The sequence below is a fragment of the Cyprinus carpio genome, chromosome A7, assembly GCF_018340385.1.
Source record: "Cyprinus carpio isolate SPL01 chromosome A7, ASM1834038v1, whole genome shotgun sequence".
NCBI lineage: Eukaryota > Metazoa > Chordata > Actinopteri > Cypriniformes > Cyprinidae > Cyprinus > Cyprinus carpio.
Window position 1 is genome coordinate 2,920,741 of NC_056578.1, and position 22,755 is coordinate 2,943,495.

Genomic DNA, 22,755 nt, shown 5'->3' on the forward strand with positions numbered 1-22,755 from the left:
CCATTCCATCCTGAAGGTCTATGTGGCGGCTATATCGGCTATATCTACCACACCCCTCTTGGTGGACATTTAGTGGGAAAAGACCCCGTAGTTATACGTTTCCTCTGCGGTGTGCTGAGGCTGTGGGTACAAACTCGTGTTCCCCTGTGGGACTTGGCTGTAGTTTTAGAAGCTCTCTGCAGGCCCCCTTTCGAGCCCATTGAGAATATATCTGTTTGCCATCTCACTATTAAGACTATCTTTTTGTTGGTGATATCTTCTCTAAAAAGAGTTGGAGATCTCCAGGCCCTTTCAGTGGCCCCTTCATATCTAGACTTTGCGCCCGGCATGGCCAGAGCTTTTCTTTACCCTAGAGCAGGGTGTGTCCCCAAAGTCCCCACCTCTACACCACGGCCTATTGTCCTCCGATCCTTTTGCCCTCCTTCCTTCAGGGAGCCCAACCAGAGGAAGCTAAATTGCATGTGTCTAGTGCGAGCATTGGACACATATGTCCATAGAGCTGCCCAGTGGAGAACAACTATTTGTTTGTTATGGTCCCCCTAAGAAAGGTTTGCCTGCAACTAAGCACACCTTAAGTCAATGGATAGTGGATGCCATCTCAACAGCTTACGAGTCTTCTTATCTCCCCTCACCTTTGGGGGTCAAGGCTCACTCGACACGTGGTATGGCGGCCTTCAAGGCCTTTATGGTAGGTGTTCCTATTCAGGACATCTGCAACACTGCTGGGTGGTCCGCGCCCCTCATTTTTGTCAGGTTCTACGACCTAGACCTTCAAGCCACTCTTCTGTTCTCTTGCCATAGCTGTGCTCTTCAACACTAGGCAGGGATTTGTAATTCTGGCGGCATGGGCATCTCGTTCCCAAAGTGTCTCCGACTCAGCTCAAGTTCCTGAAGAGGAACATCTCTATGTTACGTATGTAACCCTAGTTCCTCGAAAGAACGAGACGCTGCGTCGTGAAGCCATACTTCCTGCATCCCTTCCAGAGCTTTGCTTCATTTCTAGAAGCTGAAGCCGACCGCAACGCATGTGCTTTTATGCTTCCTGGTCACTACATCACCCGTCCGTGACAGTATTCTCTTCCATTGGACTGATTGCACATATGATTCAGAACTGGTCTTGCTAGAGGCATTTCCAAAGAGTCTCTGACGCAGCGTCTCGTTCCTTCGAGGAACTAGGGTTACATATGTAACCTAGAGGCAATTTCTGTGCCAGTGCCACCCCAGGCTGGTTGCTGGCCCCTCTCTGGCCACCCCTATGAAAACATCCTGGCTCCACCACTGAACAGATCAGATTTCTTAAATAGTACTAACTTTAATAAAATATTTTGTTTCAGTCTCATACATTTTAACTCTATGAATGGAGCTGCTTTTGACAAGGTAAAAAGGATTTACCCGGCCATTGAGGAATTTTAACAAACGTATGTTGAGGATATTTCATGAAGACCCTAAAGAATCATACCAACTTGTGGAAAATGGGCATCTGATGTCCCCTTTAAAAAAAAAAAAAGTAAAAAAAAAGTAAAAAAAAAAAACTAAAAGAACAAACTTAAAAATAAAAGTTTATTAGTTTGTTTGTTAAATTGTTAAAACATTAATTTTCAGTTTAAGCCTAAACATATTTTGAATGTTGGGTGATTGACCTCACAAAAGAAGATGTCAGCCATGTGAAGTAAAATATTGTTGAAGGAAAACATTCCAGTTGATCCACTTTACAAAAAAAGTGTCTTTCTGAACACTAATTGCTTACAGTGGTGCTTATGTCTGTGTTTGAGGAAAAATGGCCAAACGTTTACAGTCTGTGATATGTATGAAGTGACAGCTCTTTTTTGGGGGGGCTTTGAGCAGATGATGGACTCCTGTGGAGCTCCTGATTTACATCCTGCTTGAGATCATTCAAATACACACAAAACAACATGGAAATGATCAGAGATCATTCTGATGGAGTGGAAATCAGAAGAGATTAACCAAAGGTCTGTGGGTTCATCTGGAGCTGCTATAATTACCATACGTGTAGAGATTTAAAGCATTTGTCCAGATTTCATCACTGGAGGAAGAACAAAAGCAACTTTCTACAGCTGTACTTTCACACTATGTTCCTGGTGATTTGCGTCGTTACGAGAATTTCCACTGGCCCTTCCATATTGTAATGCATTTCTACTGAGTTTTACCTATTCTATACGATGTCAGATGAGTGAAAATCTTGAGTCTTTTTTCAGTGTATCTTCAGTGATTGAACAATTTTCCACCAGAGACCAAAACACAATCTCCTGGACGCAACCTGACAAAGCAATAAAAAGGGGGTTTAAAATGGACAAAACATGAAAGGAGAATAATTGATTAGTGTAAACAAATGTTGATCACATTGTCATTTGTCCATATGTTGTTGTTGATAATCTAGTGTCTAATAAACAAACATTCAAGACAGAATAAATCTGTAAACATCACAAAATTTAAGAAATGTTGTAATCAGCTGAAAATTTCTGTTCATTAACGATTTATCAGGGTATTTTAATCATCACACTAAATGACAAGTTAAAGCTACAACAAATGATCTTTTTACAGAATTATATATATGTATATATAAAAAAAATGTTCCTACAAGAATCGTAAAACCTGAAATGTTTGACCTTGTGGAAATACTTTGTCAAAAATAATTTCCCTCCACATTGCATAATTTATGATTTATTATGTCAAGCTGCCAATGATAAATAAAATTAAATATTTTCCTTATTTTTTTTTAAACATGCATTTTTAAAACATGCTTATTCTGAATGTCTTCTTTATTGCACATGATTTTCTCGTCTATTTAAACCATTGCTTTCATTCAGATGTACCACATATTGATTTTATGATACTTTACAACAATCGTTTCTTCTCATTCAGAATAAACTCCTTGAATGATAAAAGATGCTCAAGAAGAAAAAAGCCTCACATTGGACAACGCAACATGGTTATGGTGATTCAACTTATTTTAGATGATTCCTTTTAGGAGCTGTTCTTATTCTGAACTAACACTAATATTGAAACTCATGGAGAGGTGAAACTTTTCAAGCATGATGATGTTTTCTTGTATATTAGTTATTTAGATGAAGAAAAACTGTATGAAAATGAAGCTTAAGTACCAGTCATTTCTTTTTATTTATTTATTTATTTATTTTAGTGCCAGGAAAAAAAATCCTTAAGGTCCTCATCTTCATTTGCATTTTGCCAGATTTGTTTAGTAAATCAGACTTGACCTGAGATGTGCGCTGAGAAAAGCAGTTCTGGAGGTCCTATGATGTGTGAAATATATTCAGCAAGCTGTCAGTCAGAATTTCCTAAGGGTGGAGACTTGAGCTGCTAAGAGAAACACAAATAAAAGGAGGGATAGATGCCTTTGTCATATCTGACAATCACGCGTATTTGGTCAATGGTCTTTAAAAAACAAGATGGAGGGACTCTCTTATCTGTTCTTACTTTTGGGTGTGTATAAATGACATGCATTAATCAAATTATTTACAATTATAGATGCTGTTTAGCTATTCTTTATGAACATTTTCAAAGAATCAAATGCAACATAAACTTGATGGACATCCCAGAAAGCAATGGAAATATTTTGTTTTTGTAACAGGTGTCTTTTCCATTCAGGGCAGTTCAGTAAACTTGAAAGGTAAAAAGTAGTAACTAATGTCCCATTAGTTAACATGCATTAACTAACATTAACCAATACACAACTTATAGTATTTATTAATCTTTGTTAATGTTGGTTAATAAAATACAACTGCTCGTAGTTAGTTCATGTAAGTGCAGATCCATTAAAAATATTAACTTCAGATTTTAATGTAGTAGTAAATGGAATGGAGTGTTTTGGATTGGAATTTAATATTTTGACCCAAATGGAATGTACTGAAACTTCACACATTTCAGTCTTGACCCTCTATCTCTTTAAATGTTTTTTTTTTTTTTTTTTTTTTTTTTTTAATAGAGAATTTGGCATTAAAAGGAAAGGCTGTGCAGTCGAGCACATATTACGCCTGGGGAGCTGCAAAGGCCATTGACGGCATCAAAAACACTCCAAGCTGCTCCCACACAGGATACGAGCTCAACCCGTGGTGGAGGCTGGACCTGCTGGATTATTACAACATTTACAAAGTGACCATCACCAACAGAGATGACGGCTGGCTGGATGAAACGACTGGAGTAGAGATCCGCATCGGAAACTCTCTGGTAAACAACGGCAACAACAATCCCAGGTGAAGTTATGAAAACAGTTATGAATGTGTCAGGAGAACCGGATTTCAGCAGGTCTGCTGATTGTGTCGTGGTTTCTCTCTTTCTCTCTGCAGGTGTGGTGTCACTTCACTTGTTCCAGCAGGCAGTACTGTCAGTTTCTCTTGCGGTGGAATGGAAGGTCGTTATGTGAACATGTACATTCCTAACATCCAGATGTATCTCACGCTGTGTGAGGTGGAGGTTTATGGAACAGGTAATTTCTGACACCTCATTCTAGATGGTTAATGTTAGTGAAATTTCACGTGGAAAAAATAGATCTATTGTCCTTTGTCAATAGTGTAGAGATGTACGAAGCACAGCTCACAAAGATGTCACTTTCAAGCCCAGCATCTATCTGTTGGTCAAAATTGCATGATTAACTTGAACATGCAGTGAAATCTGCATGGGGAATTTTTTCACTCTAGTGGGAAACTCCTGATCGCACAGATTCTTACTGGAATCTTATTGGAAGGACAGTTGAGTTTTCGCGGGCAGCAGTGTTGCCAAATATTTTTCAGGGAATGTTGCTAAAGCAGGTTGATTTGTTGCTAAAAGTTGCTAAATGACATTGTGATGTCATTGGGTGATGATGTCATTACATGCTGCAAAATTGCGTCATTGCGTCATTGCATAGAATACACAATGATATTTCTCAAATCTCAAAAATATGATTTGAAATATTTAATTTTAGATATGTTTGCAAAAATGATAGAAACATTTAAAATATATTTGTAAATGTAATATAAATACAAAACTTTTTTATAATTAGATATTTTATATTTATATTCAACAATAAATTATTGAACAGTGACACATTTTTGAACAATTACATTTTATGTGGTAAAACTACACATTCTGAACAGTTATAGTTTTAAGCATTAGTTTAGTATGCCACACTCTAAGAAAAGTCCATAAAACTTGGGCAAAATGTACTGTGTTAATATGAAATAGATTTCTTTATTGATTTTTCACAAGCATTTTACATTTATTTAAAATCATGCTTTGCATTTTGTGTAGGGTTACAGGAAATGTCTGTAAACTTCACAAACAATGTCCTGGCAGAAAGTTAGCCTACCTTTTCCATTTTTTCCTAAAGACCTTTACTAACTGAGTAACAATTATTTGTACAAACTAATAAAAAGGCGTATGTGTGTACTGCTAGGCACCTCTCTCCAGGCTGAGGTGCTGCTTGGCTGGCTAGCTGTTCAAGACTGATACATACTCAGGTCTGATGGATCTTTTGATTTGCGCCATTTTCTCTCTGCTGCCCTGAGTTTGGTCCGATGCTCACGAAGAACATCGGATAACCAGGGTTTAGAAGGGGCAGCCTGTGCTGGTCTGAGAGGTTAAAGTAGAGAATAAAGTGTCAGTTGCTGCATTCACATCCAGAGATGAGGAATGGTTAGTTGAGGGAAGAGAGGAGGATACAACAGGGGAAAGATGGGAGGGTGAAAGAAAGCATAGGTTTCATCTAAAAGTAACCAGTATAGGGGTAGGTGGCACACAGGTAGCAAAATGTAGTTTAAATGTAATGAAGAAATGGACAGAGATATGTAGAGGTTCTACCAAAATGTTGTCTGCAATACAATTGCATTTATAAATTAATTCAAGTTGGTTGTCTGATTTGTGCATGCTTGTAGTTGCAAGTCCTTTGAGATCAATGAAGCTAGGAGCGAATGTAAGTCTGCAGCATAAGGCTTGTCCAGATTAATGTTGAAGTTGCCAAAGACTAAAAGTGGACTGCCATCCTCCGGGAATGAGGACAGCAGCCCATCCAGCTCCTCTAGGAAGGTGCTAGAATTTGCCCAGGAGGGCGGTACAGTAGGTGGACAACCAAAATGGTTAATACTGCTGCGTGTTCCACCGCCGCAGGGCCGCCGCGTTAACTGCAAGTCAGTCGCGTGTTAAAGTTATTTGCGAAACTATCGCCAGGTGGCGCAAAGGCATGGGTTGCAAACTGACTGTAATTGTAAAATTTTGGTTTGTAAATGGAGATAAAACAACGAAGTAAAACAACAATAATATAACATTGTAAAATACTTAAAAACCATTAGAAAATTTACAGTGAGTGAATTTCAAAATGTGGGATAGTCTTAGGATACAGTCTACACATCAAATATTAAAAGAAAGACCTTTACACAAAGGCTCTTACTGCATGCTTTTTTTATTAAACGTATATATAAATACACAGATTAAAAGGTAAATGTTTTCATTTTTAATTTAATTCTTGGCAAAAAGAAAAATTCTTATTAACTCTGCTATCATTCTTGATTTTTCAAATTATGCCTTTACTGTTTCAGCTGTTTGATCATGCTTGTGCCTCACATGCACATATATATTGGAAACAGCACAGCTGTTCACCATGCCATAATGCGTGAGCAACGTTCCACGTTGCTTAAAATTTGCTATTTAAACTGTGGGTTAATCTAGACTATGTTGTTAACTGTTTTCAAGTTTCGTGTTTGTGTTTATCCCGTTTTTTTTCCCATTGCATCTGAAAATTACTTTAAGAAACAAAAAAGCCTCCTCGCCCTAAAAATTGTGCACTCACACTCAACCTGCCCACCCCGTCGCACAACCTTCCACAATCTAAACATCATCTATATACAATTTATTTTTGGGTTTTTAGGTTGCTGTCCCATTTTATACAGGAGTTGTTAATTTTAAAAACAATCAAATTATATTGTTAGTTTCATGGTAACATGCAATCAAGGTCTTCGGTTACTATACAAGATACAAGTTCATTTACTTATAAACTCCTTGAGATTTTAAAGTCAGTTTAATAGTACTGAGATTCAAGTTAAATCTACTATGAAAAAAAAATTTATAAATAAAAAAAAAACCTGAAGGTCTATGAAACGTCTGTCAATAAAGCATTTTTTTTAAAACAATGGCACTTAAAGTTCGGAACTAAAACATTATTTCAACCATATAGCCTGTGAATGAATAAAACTGCGTACTTTTCAATGAAAGAACACTTAAAGAGAGTGTAGGTTGCTTCTGGAGTTTGGATTGATGCTTCAGTATAATGAGGTCCAAGTTTAAGAATAGCCAAAACTAGTTTTTTTTGTTTTGTTTGTTTTTTCAATGTATTTTTTTCTTTCTCTCTATTTAACAGCATTAACTTACAATGAAATATGTCTTCCATCAGATAGACAGAATTTTTTCCTGCCTTGCTAAATGTTGGGCTTATGATAAATAAGTTGCATTTGCCTCAAACTGATTTTGTAAAATCAAAACTTGCGACGGTGAACCTGGGTCAGTTAGCGCGAGTCGCGCTTGCTGTGAAACGGGAGCAGCTGGCAGAGGATTCCACTTGGTCTTATAGCTTGCCTCAAATGCCTATGTTCACAAATAACAATGATTTTTGCAAAAAAGAATGATTAATTATCAATTGAGAATTTGTTATTATTATGGTCTGGTGAAAATAACAATATGGGCTGCGAGAAAATGATAAATAAAAAGAGTAGCGCTGCTGTATGTGCAGGCAGCAAAATTTAACCCAGTAACATGAAAACACACCGTTCCTTGCGGCCAAGAAAACAGACCAGCCCACCGGAAATCCTCCTAGTGCTCTCGATTAGGCAATCTGGGCCTGATATATATATATATATTTATATATATATATATATATATATATATATATATATATATATATATATATATATATATATATATATATATATATATATATACACACATATACAAATAAACACACACACACACATATATATATATATATATATATATATATATATATATATATATATGTATGATAAGCATTTAAACACTACAATAAACACACAAGAATTATCTGCCTGATGACACGGTTATTTTTATTATTGCGAAGTGAGATGAATGAAAAGTGGGGGTAGTTCTGTATAGCTTGTGGGGGTTGAATAATAAAGGTGTGAATCTCTTGCTCTTTCATATGGACAGTGTCTGATGAGGGTTTCAAACTTGCAGAGCAAGTTTAGGCAAAGTGTTTTCATGCCTCTTTGGGTTTGGCTTTTGAAATTTTTGCAACCGCACAGGCCTAAAGAGTATTACATACAATATAATATGTTTTTGTTTTATCTCAGGAGAGATGAGGCACTTCTGAGAGAGAGACAAAGAAACTGGCGAAAGAGATGCGCATCTGCCGAAGAGACAGTTTTGTTCTTACTGTAGGCCCATAGCCTATGCTGCTTTGTACTATTTTCAGTTTTAATTGTATGCAGCAACTATGCAGTCGTTTTGGCAATACAAATGTAAAAATATTTTGCGACATTAAAAAGATTGAGACAACATTTTGTAGACTTTCTGTGATTTACAATGCACAAACCAGAAGCAACAATATCTGCAGAATGGAGAAGGGTTGACCATTCTTGACCAACATAAAATATCAATTTTATTTCAATTTTCGTTTTTGTGTTTCAGAGGAAAAATCAATGTTAAGGCATCTCTCCGTTATGGACCATTCTGAAAGCAGAATTTATGCAAACGTGTATAAAATGGTTTAAAAACGTTAACAGAGATGTCTAGAGGGAATATAACAGCCCCCCACCCCACGTAATACTATTCAATATAATACAATCAATTCAATACACAACTAAACTAACCTCAAAATTAAAACAAACTAACAAATACTGATCAATAATAAGCCTTAATATGTTCTGCGTTCAAGCACACGCATTAAGTTTGCCACAAAGCAAAGAAAGAATCAGCCTAATAATTGTGAAAAAGGAGACATTTTAATTATTTATTAATAAATTATTGTTTTCTTGTTGGCTGCAAGATGAAATTCACTGTGCTGACTCTCATCTGCACAGGATGTGCATAATCAGGGAGTATTTGCTTTCGTTTTGAATTGGTGCGTTTAAAGGTAGACATTTCAAGATTTCTGTAGATATATTTCTCATGTATTTAAGGCACCCCAGTTTTAAGTTTCATTATCAGGAAAAAAGGAGAAAAAAAGGAAAATCGCGATGAATATGAATAGTAAAATAGCACATTTCTTTTAGGTTACAGTATGGGATCCGCATTAAAAATAAATCTTCACAAGTCTACAACTTAGACAGATGCAGTTATAACCTGTATATTAAAAGCTATTAGACGTTTTAAAATTATTTAACAGCTGATGCTACTCCAATTCATTGATTTTGATTGTTTTAATAAATCTCTTTTACATTAAATAATAAAAATACAAAGCAGGTTAAATTAGATATTATTGCACAGATAATTATAAAATGCTATAGACTGCGAATAAGATTGCAGTTTCACATTTTGCATATGCATTACAAAGTTAATTATTTTTACATGCAATGATACAAAATAAAACCAAAAAAGATTTGTAATGAAGAAAAAATATGTAGAAAAATAAGAATAAATGTTGCGTATCGCACTCAGCATCATGCGCACCGCGCAAATCTTGCACTCTGATATTTTAAGGAATAGAATACACTCCTGCATTTAAATGCAGCTGCATTTTTTCTTTTTTTTTAGTTTTAATTAAATTGTATGAAAGCAAGTAAAGAAAGCTCCCTTTAAAATCACTGAAGTTGTCAATTAATGAAGCTCTTTTTTTACAAAGTGTGCACTTTGATGATTATAATGAAAGAACTTGAGTTTAAACGTAAGGACATTTTATTAATCCGTTCATTCTTCTCCGTTCCAATGATTTAGCTAAATCATGGCCAGGTTTAATTTATTCGTTTCTTGTTTTAGTTTGGCCTAAATAATGGGAGCGAAATTATACAGTGCTTCGCGTTTTACTAAAATAATAGAAATAATTTATAAAACAGGCAACAATTTTTAATCAGTGTTCAAACAGATATCTTTTCCCCAAGTACTGTAGTTATCTGTCAAAATAAATGACAGGTAACGAATAACAAAGTATGTGGGTGTTTTATTCTGTTTTATTCGTTCTAATAAACTAACATAACTTATTAAGTAGGCTACTAAAGTTTCATCTGTGAATATTAAATATTTTAACTATAGTGTTTTTCTTTCATTTTCCTCTGACTGCAGCAGTCAAATGTAACACACCAGCGAGGCAAAGCTTACGGCTATTTGCAAAAATGTGCTTTGATGCATTTGATTGATAACTTGTGGTTAAATCGCCACTCAGCGGTCAAAAGCTACAAATGCACTTTGCAGACGCGGCGGCGGTGCTCGTGGTGGTAGAAAGCACACTCTGGTTGGCCACCTACTGTAAATTACCACAACCTGGAGTTTTATAGGAGCCATTACAGTAATCGTATGAGATTCAAATGAGTTATTATTGCATAGGGGAGAGTGGGCTGAGTATTTCCACTTGTTAGAAATTAGCAGACCAGTGTCCCCACCCCGGCCAACCTGACGTGGGGTGTGAGAGAAAGAGAAATTCTTAGCTAGAGCAGCTGGGGTTGCTGAGTCTTCTGGATGAATCCAAGTCCCAGTCAAGCCCAAGATGCTGAGTGTGGGTTGTAAAGAAAAAGCAGAAATGAAGTCTGCTTTGTTGACAGCTGACTGACAATTCCAGAGACCCACAGAGAAAGAAAGAGGTGCAGTAGAGGATGTAGAAATAGGATGCAGGTTAGCAAGATTGTGTTGTGTCTGCATGTGAAATTAGAGAATTGCCGAGAGACAACCAGAATGTTTTGGAGACATAGGATAGAGGTGGAAAAAAAGAGGACAGGAAAGCAGTGTGCAAAGGGAACATAAAAATAATACTTAAGTGTGTTGCCGGTTTCGTTGCTCTGTGAAGTAGCGCAGGTAAAGTGGCAGGTCTTTACACTGGTCGGTCTTCACACGAGGAGACTGAACATGAGGCCTGAAGGCTTTCGCCGATGCTTCGGCATCAGTGCACAGACATCAAATAAATACAAAGTCTGAGACACTAAAGTGAAAACAGCTGTGGCCACCTTCTAATTAGCACAGCCAATAGCATATGGCAGGGCAATTGCTCAAATCAAAACAGTCTCCTCTGTGTCTCTCCATATCACCGTATGCTGCGTATGCTTTTCTGTATTAATAATTTAAACAACAAATCTACAAACAAGTATTAAGCGAGGTGTGCTCTGATTGGCCAGCTATTCAGTGCATTGTGATTGGCCAAATACCTCAATCGTGTGACGGAAATGTTACGCCCTTAACATACTGTGATGCCGTGTGTCGCGGCACGATGAGTCAAAACCAATAAAACCCATTACAAACGAGGCATTTGTTGCATCCAGTGGGGACATAATTACTGACTATAATGACTTATACTGTCTTTTTTATGTGTTGCATTGCGTATCGCGCTGCGTAAACATAAAACCCATGTCTGCATTTGCGATCTGAGAAATAACAAACAACAAGCGCTACTCTACACTGCTTATAACTCTTGTTTGAATCATCAGTGGCAAATTGTTTAAATATGTAAACATACTTACAGACTGTGAGTCAGAAGCGCCAGACTGTCCTTGCAAAGCTGGAATTGCCGCACTTTATAGAAGCAGACACCGGCATTGTAGGCTACTCTTCCAGGAAACAGTCCTCCGTAAAATGCGCTGCACACATCTGAATATTTGGGTTGAACTGTTCTAGAACAGTGTTGTAAATACAACTTAACCACTGATTTCTAGTTGTGCCCTCTTTTGGAAGGCCAAACAAAGTAGTTTTGCTTTCACAATGAAACAAACAGCATCTCCACAACATGGCACCGGCGGCAACAGAGAGAATAAAAGGTTAAGCCTTCTTTCTTTGCGTGAACATTTGGGCGGTGTTATGCAAATCTTCCCATATCGTGACGTAGACATGTGGGGGCGTGTTAGAACGAGCTGTTTTAGGAGGGAGTGGTTGACTCTTAACTTTTATAAAGAATATCTCTTTGGATTTGAGACTTTAGTCTTTGCAACTTTACAGATATTCTTTATGCACCAAGAGCTTGTAAAACTCCAAAGAGAAAGGAAAAATTGAACTTGCAACATATGACCCGTTTAAGCAAAACACTCACGTGCTGCCGTCAGTCTCTTCTGTTGACTAATCACTTCTCATCCTAAATTTTAATGACTTCATCCTTAATTAAAAAAGCTTTGTCTTTCTCTTTATTTATTCCTTCCCTTTCTAGCTTGTACTTATTTGAACAATGCCTGAAACTTGGTATTATGAGCACTTCCTGTTTCTGTTTGCCTCTTTAAGAAGAATCACTTTATGTATTCCTCAATTGTAAATCACTTTGGAAAACGTCTGCAAAATGACTAAATATAAATGTAACTCGCTACTCAGACATTAACTAAGTGGAACGAAGACTGAGCTGGTGCAAATAATTATTATCGTACACTTGATGATAAAGTGTGCACTACAAATCAGTACTTCTACTGTAACACTGGTAGGTCTGTCCTGAACTATTTTGTACATTCATTCATACATCCAAACCTCTCAATTTCAACATTTTGTTATGCATTTAGAAAATCTACACACTAGATAAAATAATTCTAAATGTCAGCAAGCAACTCACATATCACACAACAGACACACTGCATTCAGTTCAAGGAGACAGCAGTCCAGAACAGTTAATCTAATCACCAAACAGACAGAAGTTCACTTCAAGAATGAATAAAGTTGTGTTGCTGAGTTTGAACGGAATTTGAAAAACTGAGCAAATGTGAAGAGAAAGTGTGATCTGAATTATTATAGCTCTCTATATAAACCATACGGACTGTATTAGACCCACAGAAAAATGAACGCTGTGCCAAAGTATGCACAATACACAGCCTAGGATAAAGTCATTATGCACATTAACAATAATTTGGCAGAAATGTAATGTGATTTTATGGAAAACTATCAAATTTTTAACAGGATTTTTAACAGCAGGATTTTTAACAGCGTCGGCACGGACAGTTGTCGAGTGGCGCCACTCAACACAAAGATGTGGCACAGCACTGCGCTTCTCATTCGGTCTCTGACCCCCTTTACTCTCGCACCCAGATGTGTTCTCAGGTACTGAAATTTGGCACCGATTGATTTCATGTGAATCAGTACTCAATAGTACCAATGTAACTCGATCGGTGCTCTTAAAAATACAGAGTTCGGTACTCGACCCTAGTTGTAGGACCCTATAAAATCATTTTAATTTATTCCCAAAATGTCTTCCAAAATTCCCGAAATTGTTATTTTATAACAAATTTAAACAGTTTCCATTTAAACTTTTCAAAATTCAATTTATTGGTTAAAATAAATTTAATTAAATGTCTTATTAACTTAAAAAAAAAAAGATTAAAGATACAATTCAACATAAAAGGTTACAAATTTTGGAAAAATCACATACCTCAAATTAATCTCAGGGGCAGATATTAGTAACTGTTTTTGGTCAAAGGGGTTTGGCTGACAAAAAGTTTATGAATCCCTGATTTATATGTTCATAAAGTAAGATATAGTAAAACTGAGTAACATATATGATATGTTTCTCCCACAGCCAAGAAGCAGGTGATCCGAGTGCAGGTGAAAGCTGCTGAGAATGTGGATGAAGCTGAACTGAAGACGCTCGTCTTAAACAAGGTGGATTTTATAATACTCATCTGACTAAAATCGATTGTTGAACACACAGAAAACAGAAAACATCAGGGGTCTCATTTATAAAACTCTCCGTAGATTTCATCCTAAAAGCGTACGTAGGCACAAAAGCTAGATTTTGTGTACGCACAAAAGTTTTCAGATTTATAAAACCATGTGTACGCCAGAACCTGCGCAAAAATCCCTTTATAAATCCCAGTCAGGGGAAGATGCATACGTGCGTTTCCACCTCGTCTCCTCCCCGAAATAACCATATATGGAGCTTACAACGCCTAGTTTTCACTATGGATAACCTCATCTGCATATCATTTCCATGCTTATTCCCACCACGTGACACCATGTTTAACACCGAGACATTAAGGAAATTTGAGATGGCCATATGGCCTTTGTGCCATACACATTAATTTTTAATTACCATTTTCATACATTACTTTTCTCACTCCAGGAAAAAGGAGTTCATATGCATGGTCTAGAAGGTCCGTACAGTGCGTTCATATTTACGGCACGTTAATTTTAATATAAATCATGATATGTGCGTGAAAAATTGCATACGCATGTTTATATGCCCATTTTGTGCATACGCAGCATTTATAAATGAGACCCCAGGGGTCTCATTTCTAAAAGTGTATGTATGCACAAAAGCTAAATTTTGCTTACGCACAAAAGTTTTCAGATTTATAAAACCATGTGTAAGCCAGAACCTGTGCAAAAATTCCTTTATAAATCTCAGTCAGGGGAAGATTGTGCGTAAGTGCATCTCCACCCCGACTCCTCCCCGAAATCACCATATATGGAGCTTACAATGCCTTGTTTTACTATGCATAACCTCATTTGCATATAATTTCCATGCATATTCCCATGCACATGAAACCATATTTAACACTATTAAAGGTACAAGACATCAAGGAAATATGAGATACGGAGTATACATGCCATTTTAATTGCTAAAAATCATCCAGTGTTCTTGTTATGTTAAATTTAATTTATGCATTTTTTGCTGATAAGGTGAACATCTTTTAGCTATTTTTAGTCTATATTTATTGAAGTGTAAATAGAATTGTCTCACTCAGCGTGTCACTGACAAAGTAGCCTATTTTATAAAAAAAACAAACATTCAAATTACCATTTTCTTCAAGTTGTGTCCTTCAAATACAGTGGTATTTTTCATAATGTTGTGGAGATGACTTCACACGACATCAACACCTCTGTGCAGTTGTGGTTGTACAGTAAGATATTATCACTGGACCTATTTAAACCAGACGATATAGACCATTCCACCGAATCCAGCAGTGTCCGCCACAGTATCGAAGTGCGCATCATTGATCATTGTTCTACCTAAAATATTTTCTCATAACATGAGATATGCAGTTTAGTTTGAAGATGAATTATTGTGCACCTATAGCACTCCTCGCTGTCATTAAAACAGCATGCCACAGGAAAAGTGATCAAGTGCATCCACTAAACATGCCTAAATTCGTATAATTTTTAACTACTGCATAATGACTTTATGTAATTTCAGTGATTATCTCCATTAATGAGAGTGGAATATTTAATGTAAATGTGTAAATCGAAATGTAAACAGATTTTAAAATTGTTGTTTACTTCATTACTTTTCTCACTCCAGGAAAAAAAAGTGTGTACACATGGTCTAGAATGTCCGTACGTTGCGTACATATTTACCGCAAGTTTATTTTTTATAAATCCCAATATGTGCGTGGAAAATTGCGTACGCATTTTCTATGTCCATTTAGTGAGTACGCAATGTTTAGAAATGAGAAGCCAGGTCAGTTTATACATCAGTCTAAGAAAATGATTTAAGAAAATTTAAGAATTTAAGAAAATGATCAGATTTCTCCACCAGTGTGAACAAAAAGCCACCTCAGTCAGTCTTTATGTAAAGAGAAAACACAATGCTTTGTGTTTGGAGTTTTAACTAATTCTGCTTTTTCTATAAGATTTGTAAAGTAAGAGATGTTCATTCTGAGCTGAAATGCCTCAAACTTGTCTGCGTGGGATTTATCCACTGAGTAACTGAAGGCTGTTTCTGTGTTTAGTTAAATCAGACGCTGAGCGATAAGGACGTCATGCTGACATGGAGGATGCAACCCAACGGGAAAGTCTTCCAGAAGAACAAGACTGTACCGAAACAATCTCCTGTTTGTTCTTCTTTAAAGTGAAATTTTATTTAATGCAATTCATTCTTAGTTACAGATATCTTAATCATTTTATTAGATTTATTACATTAGACTAACAATTTATAGTAATTTCTCAAAAATTATTCATTTAATTGTTAGATATGTACACCTAAATATCAGCTAAAAATGGTAGGATGTTTTAGCACTGTAGTTTAACTGCTACATTTGCCTTTAAGAATTGATAAAGGCCCTTGGGAGGATAAAAAATGCATCAAATGTTCTCACAAATGCACTTTACAAAAGCATGAAGCAAAAAGCACTAGCCTATAAAACACTTTTCAGCACTTATAGGGATCATGACATGAGAAATCAAATTTGCCTTGATCATTTGTACCAATAAAGGGTCATGAACTGGCTTTTTTATTTTATACTGTTGTCTGAGGTCCTCTTATGACGTTCCTGTGGTTTTTACATTCAAAAACATCCAAATCAATAAGCAATAGGCTATTTTCTACCCTGTTTTTGAGACCAGCTCGAGAAACGCTCTGTTTTTATGGGTGTGCCGTATCGAAGACTTGGAAGTAAACACCCACAGCTGTGATTGGATAACAGTTTTGCATAGTAAACTACCTTTCTGTGTGTCTGTTTGACAAGCTGCATCCTTCATAGTTGGAGCCTTCTGTGACTTTGGTTAGACACGTACACATAATCAGGACATTTCAAGCGATCTCTAACAAAGCAATGGTGACACATAGAACAAATATTTTTTTGTGCTGTGCCATTCCTGTCAGATCCAATATAGACGGCACTACATTGCTTTTTAATATTGCTGGGTAGCATGTTCTATACTTTTTAGGCACCGACCAAATTGCCTCGATACTATTGAGTATCGAAACACATCTTGTCATTCTGTACCAAATTTTGATACCTAAGGCGTTAATCTCGTCAATGTCAGTGTTTGTAATAGCCTATGATTGAGATCTATATATCATAATAATGCTGCAGAAATATGCTATTTGTAGCATTTTTATATCAAGAATATAAAAAACTTTTATATCAAGCTAATTGCTACAGCAACTTTTCAGACCCCTTTAGCGACATTTTTCCCAAAAAAGCACCTAGCGACAAATCTAGTGACTTCTTGCACAAACCTTGTCTAGTTTCGGAGACTCGCCGATCTCTCTTTCCCAGCGCGCACACAACTTTCTCTCTCTGCATCTGATCTGTTCATTGATTGACTGAGAGGAGCAGCCTTTCAGTTAAAATAGATTCTGTTGCTTCTCAACTGAATGATCAGTTTACATGTAAAAATAGCCGAAATCACAGCACAGTTACTGTCTTTATCTTGTGTGAGTTTGTCAAATGATGTTTGACAGCTTGGAAGGGAGAGCTGGTTAACATGTCATCTTAATGGGCCGCATTTGTGTCACTATTTCAAATTCATCTCGTCGTCTGACAACAGACAGAACTAAAAATTAACTAAAACTATAAATGAAAATAGTTTTATTTTGAATTTGACTGTATTAAAACATAGTATGTGAGCACTGAGAGTAGGAGAGAAACAAACAAATGTAAAAGGCTGACACTATGTAGAATGCAAATATGATGCAATTATGTTATGAATATGCCAATTAGCCTATGACATCATTTAGCAACATTCTGCAACTTTTTAAGCACCCTTTAGCTACTTTCCTTTGAAAGAAGTTGGCAACAGTGGTTCAGATGTGTTTGAATATGGTTGGATCTTAACCTTTCAGGAAAGCAGATCTTCAGGAGCAGGACTGATCATTCTGAGCTCCTGCTGCCTTCAGCTTCCATCATGCTGTTCAGGCAACAGACTTCAATCATAGGAAAGAACCGTGAGCTGGGATTCACAACTGCAAAATTTAATTGGCGAAAGCTCCAGAAAGTAATTTCACAGTGGCTAGTTTCACAACAGAACTATTTTAGGACTCTATGACGGGCGCTCTAGAAGGCACTTACGAGAAGCAGGCACTGGAGGGTGCTCTGGAAGGTGCTTACGAGGAGCGGGCACTGGAGGGCGATCTGGAATGTGCTTACGAGGGGCAGGCACTGGAGTGCACTTTAGGGCTGTCAGGCTTGCCACATTAATGTTCGTTGGGCTTGCCATATTAAAGAGCAGGTCATATGGGTTTTTAAAAAATATCTCTTTTGCAGTTTATAATGTAGCTATCCTTAAATGAAAACAATCTGCAAAGTTGTTAATCAAAAAAGTGCATGATAAATAAAGATATTGTCTTTAAAAAGAGAGAGTTGGTTCTGAATCGCCTTAACGAGTCGTCATATTTTTAAATCTTTTGCCTGTTACCGGTATACCTCACTGAATAACACATTTGCATAATCCTCACCTGCCCGCGAAATACGAACAAAGTCTGACCTTCCGACAAACACTTCTGCTAGTAAGTGTTTTTACATCATTTTGAGAAGCTGCTGTGTTCAAGGATACCACAGAAATACAATTTGAACCTTTTGTTGTGTGCATGTCATTTTACCAAGGACTGATTCTCTAATCTTGGCTTTTATCTTCGTTGGCTTCTAATCTTCTTAATTTGGACTAACAAGCTCTCTGAACCACAACCTGTAACTTAAGTACGATTTATACGTTGTGTACATTTTCAATTGAGTGCTCAAAAAAAGTTTTTGTGCTAATATGTGATGCATACCTAGTGCAGCTTTAGGTTTCCAGGTAAAGCACAATATTACTGTCTTACTGAAGTAACTGTTAGTTCTGATAATTCACTGTGAACCCACTATTTCCTAAGAATGTGTTGATTTTTAAATACTGATGTTGTTCTTATTACTTCGTTTAATAATTAAAAAATGTAGTGTAGCACACAGACTTTATAATCATTGTGAAATTGCTGTTTATTGTGTAGCACTGGCAGTTATAGGGTTAATGCGGGAGAGATGAGCAAGTCAGTTAGTGGTGCTCCTACACAACTGTTCTGCATTCTGATTAAAAGTTAACACAGAGCTTCTTTTGTCTGTCATTCTTCAAACATTACAGTAGACATATTTTGGTTTACAAACTGTATTGTTTCATCAGTTAGTCACGTTAGCACTCAGCTAACGTATCAACCAAGTGTTCACAGTTTAGCATCTAAACTGTGAGCTGGCTAACTGGCTTAAGGACTTCTCTCTGTGCCAATCACAACAGGCTTGGCCAGCTGACCAATCAGAGCAGAATAGGCTTGTGGAAGGGAGGGGTTTGCTCCGAACTTGCTTGGAACAAATTGTTTCGAAATCATTGGTAAATGAACATATTAAACGTATATTTTGAGAAAATCTGACCTTAGATGCATTTAAACCTGTTGTAGGGGACTCCAACACAATATTGGGACACTTTAAAATACCATATGACCTGCTCTTTAATGTTCATTGGGCTTGCCACATTAATGTTCGTTTGGCTTGCCATATTACCAGCCGGTGATTGTGGGTGAGCTGCGGATGGTGGCAGGTTCTCAAAAAACAGAAAATAAACATGGGGAGAGGGGGTGCCGCTTACTGGTATTCTGTCTCGGGGTGCTACTGTGAGGAGCACGGAGTGAGGAACAAGGAAAGGCACTGTCCAGTTCAAAGACCGTAATGACTCCAAAGGCGACAAGAAAACACACACAGCACTGGTAGACACAAACAATACCAGACGCCGAACTGAAAACAAGAAGTCTGACAGTAATCAAATAAAATTTTAAGAATTTCTTTAATTTATGCCAATCAAAGAGCTTACAGAGGCTTATGGTTTAAATGAAAACATGATAAAAAAAAAAATAATATTCTATGATATTCCTTAAAAAATACTCTTTCAATAAAGTATTATTAGTAGTAGTTTAAGAAGAGCATTGTTTTGTACAATAGTAGTATGATATTTACAATAATATTCCTGTCAGTTTCTTCCAGTTAAACCTAAATTTTATTTTGACGGTTTGTGGTGAAGATCTTTGAGTTTCTGTATATGTCTGATGATAGTTTTCTCAAATGAAATGGTGAAATGCTGGTGAAGTGACTCTCAGATGAAGTTCATCATATAGTGAGATGCAGACGAGCTTCAGTATGTGCAGTAGAGCAAACAGCCATTTAATTCAATTCAATTCAATTCAAGATTATTTGTATAGCGCTTTTTACGATACAAATCATTGCAAAGCAACTTTACAGAAAATTAAGTTTCTACAATATTTAGTAGTAGCTTATCAGTGATGACTTTTAGTTTATGTGCATACAGCAGAAATGTTCGGAAAAATCAATTAAAGACGTAAACAAACAGACTGGAGCTTGTGTAAATCCTAGTTAACACTGGATGTAAATCCCGTGGCAAAACAGAGAAACGAATACAGACATAATTAGCGTAGCTGCTGTTCCAGCCACGTAAAGTTCATTCGTTTTACCCAAGCTAAAGAATAATAATGTGCATTTGATCAGATATAACTGAAGTCCAAAATTATGAGATACATTATTTGAATGCTTGGCCAAAGAGGTGTGTTTTTAATCTAGATTTAAACAGAGAAAGTGTCTGAACCCAGAACATTATCAGGAAGGCTATTCCAGAGTTTGGGAGCCAAATGCGAAAAAGCTCTACCTCCTTTAGTGGACTTTGCTATCCTAGGTACTACCAAAAGTTCAGCGTTTTGTGACCTTAGGGAGCATGATGGATTGTAGCGTGGTAGGAGACTAGTTAGGTACGCAGGAGCTTAACCATTAAGGGCCTTATAAGTAATAATATTTTGTAACTGATATGGAACTTATAGGTAGCCAGTGCAGAGACTGTAAAATTGGGGTAATATGATCATATTTTCTTGACCTGGTAAGGACTCTAGCTGCTGCATTTTAGACTACCTGTAGCTTGTTTATGGAGGATGCAGGACAACCAGCTAGCAGTGCATTACAATAGTCCAGCCTAGAGGTCATGAATGCATGAACTAGCTTTTCTGCATCAGAAACAGGTAACGTTTCGTAGCTTGGCAATGTTTCTAAGATGGAAGAATGCTGTTTTTGTAACATGGGAAATATGATTTTCAAAAGACAAGTTACTGTCTAATATAACACCCAAATTTTTGACAGTAGAGGAAGTAACAGTACGTCCGTCTAGTAGCAAATTGTAATCTACGAGATTCTGTGTAATGTTTTTTGGTCCAATAACTAATATATCTGTCTTATCTGAATTTAATAGGAGAAAGTTATTGGTCATCCAATCTTTTACATTTTTAACACACTCTGTTAGCTTAGATAATTTAGAAGTTTTATCTGGTCTCGTTGAGATATATAGTTGAGTATCATCAGCATAACAGTGGAAACTAATTCCGTATTTTCTAATGATATTACCAAAGGGCAACATGTATATTGAAAATAGCAGAGGACCTAGGACAGATCCTTGTGGCACTCCTTGTTTTACTGGCGATAAATGAGATGACAGGTAGGATCTAAACCATCTTAAAGCCTGCCCTTGGATACCTGTATAGTTTTGTAATCGATCTATGAGTATGTTGTGATCCATAGTGTCGAACACAGCACTAAGATCAAGTAAAACTGAAACAATGAGATGCAGCCTTGTTCTGACGCAAGAAGCAAGCCATTTGTAATTTTAACAATTGCAGTTTCTGTGCTATGATGGGGCCTGAAACCCGAAATTCTTCATAGAGATCATTTTTTTGCAGGAAGGAGCACAATTGAGCAGACACAACTTTTTCTAAAATTTTAGACAAAAGTGGAAGATTTGAAATGGGTCTGTAATTTGCCAGTTCACAAGGATCTAGTTGTGGTTTCTTAATAAGAGGCTTAATAACCATCAGCTTGAATGGTTTTGGGACGTGACCTAAAGATAACGACGAGTTAATAATATTGAGAAGCTGTTCTTCTGCTACAGGTAACAACTCTTTCAGTCATTTAGTGGGTACAGGATCTAATAAACATGTTGTTGGTTTAGATGCAGTGATAAGTTTATTTAGTTCTTCCTGTCCTATAGTTGTAAAGCACTGCAGTTAATCTTTGGGTGCGATGGATAAAACTAAAGTATTAGATGCTGTAGAATCTACATTTGTTATTGTATTTCTGATGTTATCTATTTTATCAGTGAAGAAATTCATAAAGTCATTACTATTTAACTGTGAGGGAATATTTAGATCGGGTGGCGTCTGGTTATTTGTTAATCTAGCCACTGTGCTAAATAAAAAACTTGGATTGTTTTGGTTGTTTTCTATGAGTTTGTGGATATGCTCGGCCTTGGCAGTTTTTAGAGCCTGTCTATAGCTAGACATACTGTTTTTCCACGCAATTCTAAAAACTTCCGAGTTAGTTTTTCTCCATTTGCGCCCAAGACTACGAGTTTCTTTTTTGAGAAAGTGGGTATTACTCTTGTACCATGGCACAGTACATTTTTCTCTAACCTTTTTTTAATTTGATGGGGGCAACAGCTTCTAATGTATTAGAGAAGATAGTGCCCATGTTGCCAGTCATTTCGTCTAGTTCATGTGTATTTATGAGCCTGTCCTCCAACAAAAAACAACCATATAGGTCGTTTGTGCAAGCACCTTATTACGACCTATATTTACGTTTTAAAGTTAAGCGGCCTCTAGCGGGTGTAAAAATAATGACAGTATCGCGTTGCATCTGTCGTCATGAAATGATGTATAACATCATTACCAATCAAAACGCACGTTTATTTAAATGCAATGTGTGGACTTTTTACACCGATCTCACAGTAATTCGTACATATTTTACTAGGTGGCTTATTCGTTCGAATGACCACACCTAACCCCACCCCCTAAACCTAACCCTCACAGAAATCATGCTAAATTATAATTTATTGAGCATATACATTTTACGTGCACGTCCGTTCTCT

The 22,755-nt window shown here is 36.7% G+C and overlaps 1 protein-coding gene across 1 annotated transcript; it reads left to right on the top strand.

Annotated features, from left to right (window-relative positions):
- Positions 1-327: 327 nt before the first annotated feature.
- On the top strand, positions 328-15,963 carry LOC122145510 (pentraxin fusion protein-like). The gene is made up of 7 exons (XM_042759264.1): positions 328-523; positions 606-688; positions 3,628-3,649; positions 3,965-4,232; positions 4,326-4,465; positions 13,670-13,752; positions 15,822-15,963. Exons 1-7 carry the CDS (start codon positions 328-330, stop codon positions 15,942-15,944), a joined length of 915 nt encoding a protein of 304 aa, XP_042615198.1. The 3' UTR covers positions 15,945-15,963.
- Positions 15,964-22,755: the final 6,792 nt, after the last annotated feature.

Coding starts and splice junctions, on each gene's coding strand:
- LOC122145510 (XM_042759264.1), top strand. CDS start 328: ATGGCCAGAGCTTTTCTTTACCCTAGAGCAGGGTGTGTCCCCAAAGTC. Junction 3,650..3,964: donor CAGTTCAGTAAACTTGAAAG/GTAAAAAGTAGT, acceptor TTTTTTTAATAG/AGAATTTGGCATTAAAAGGA. Junction 4,233..4,325: donor AACGGCAACAACAATCCCAG/GTGAAGTTATGA, acceptor TTCTCTCTGCAG/GTGTGGTGTCACTTCACTTG.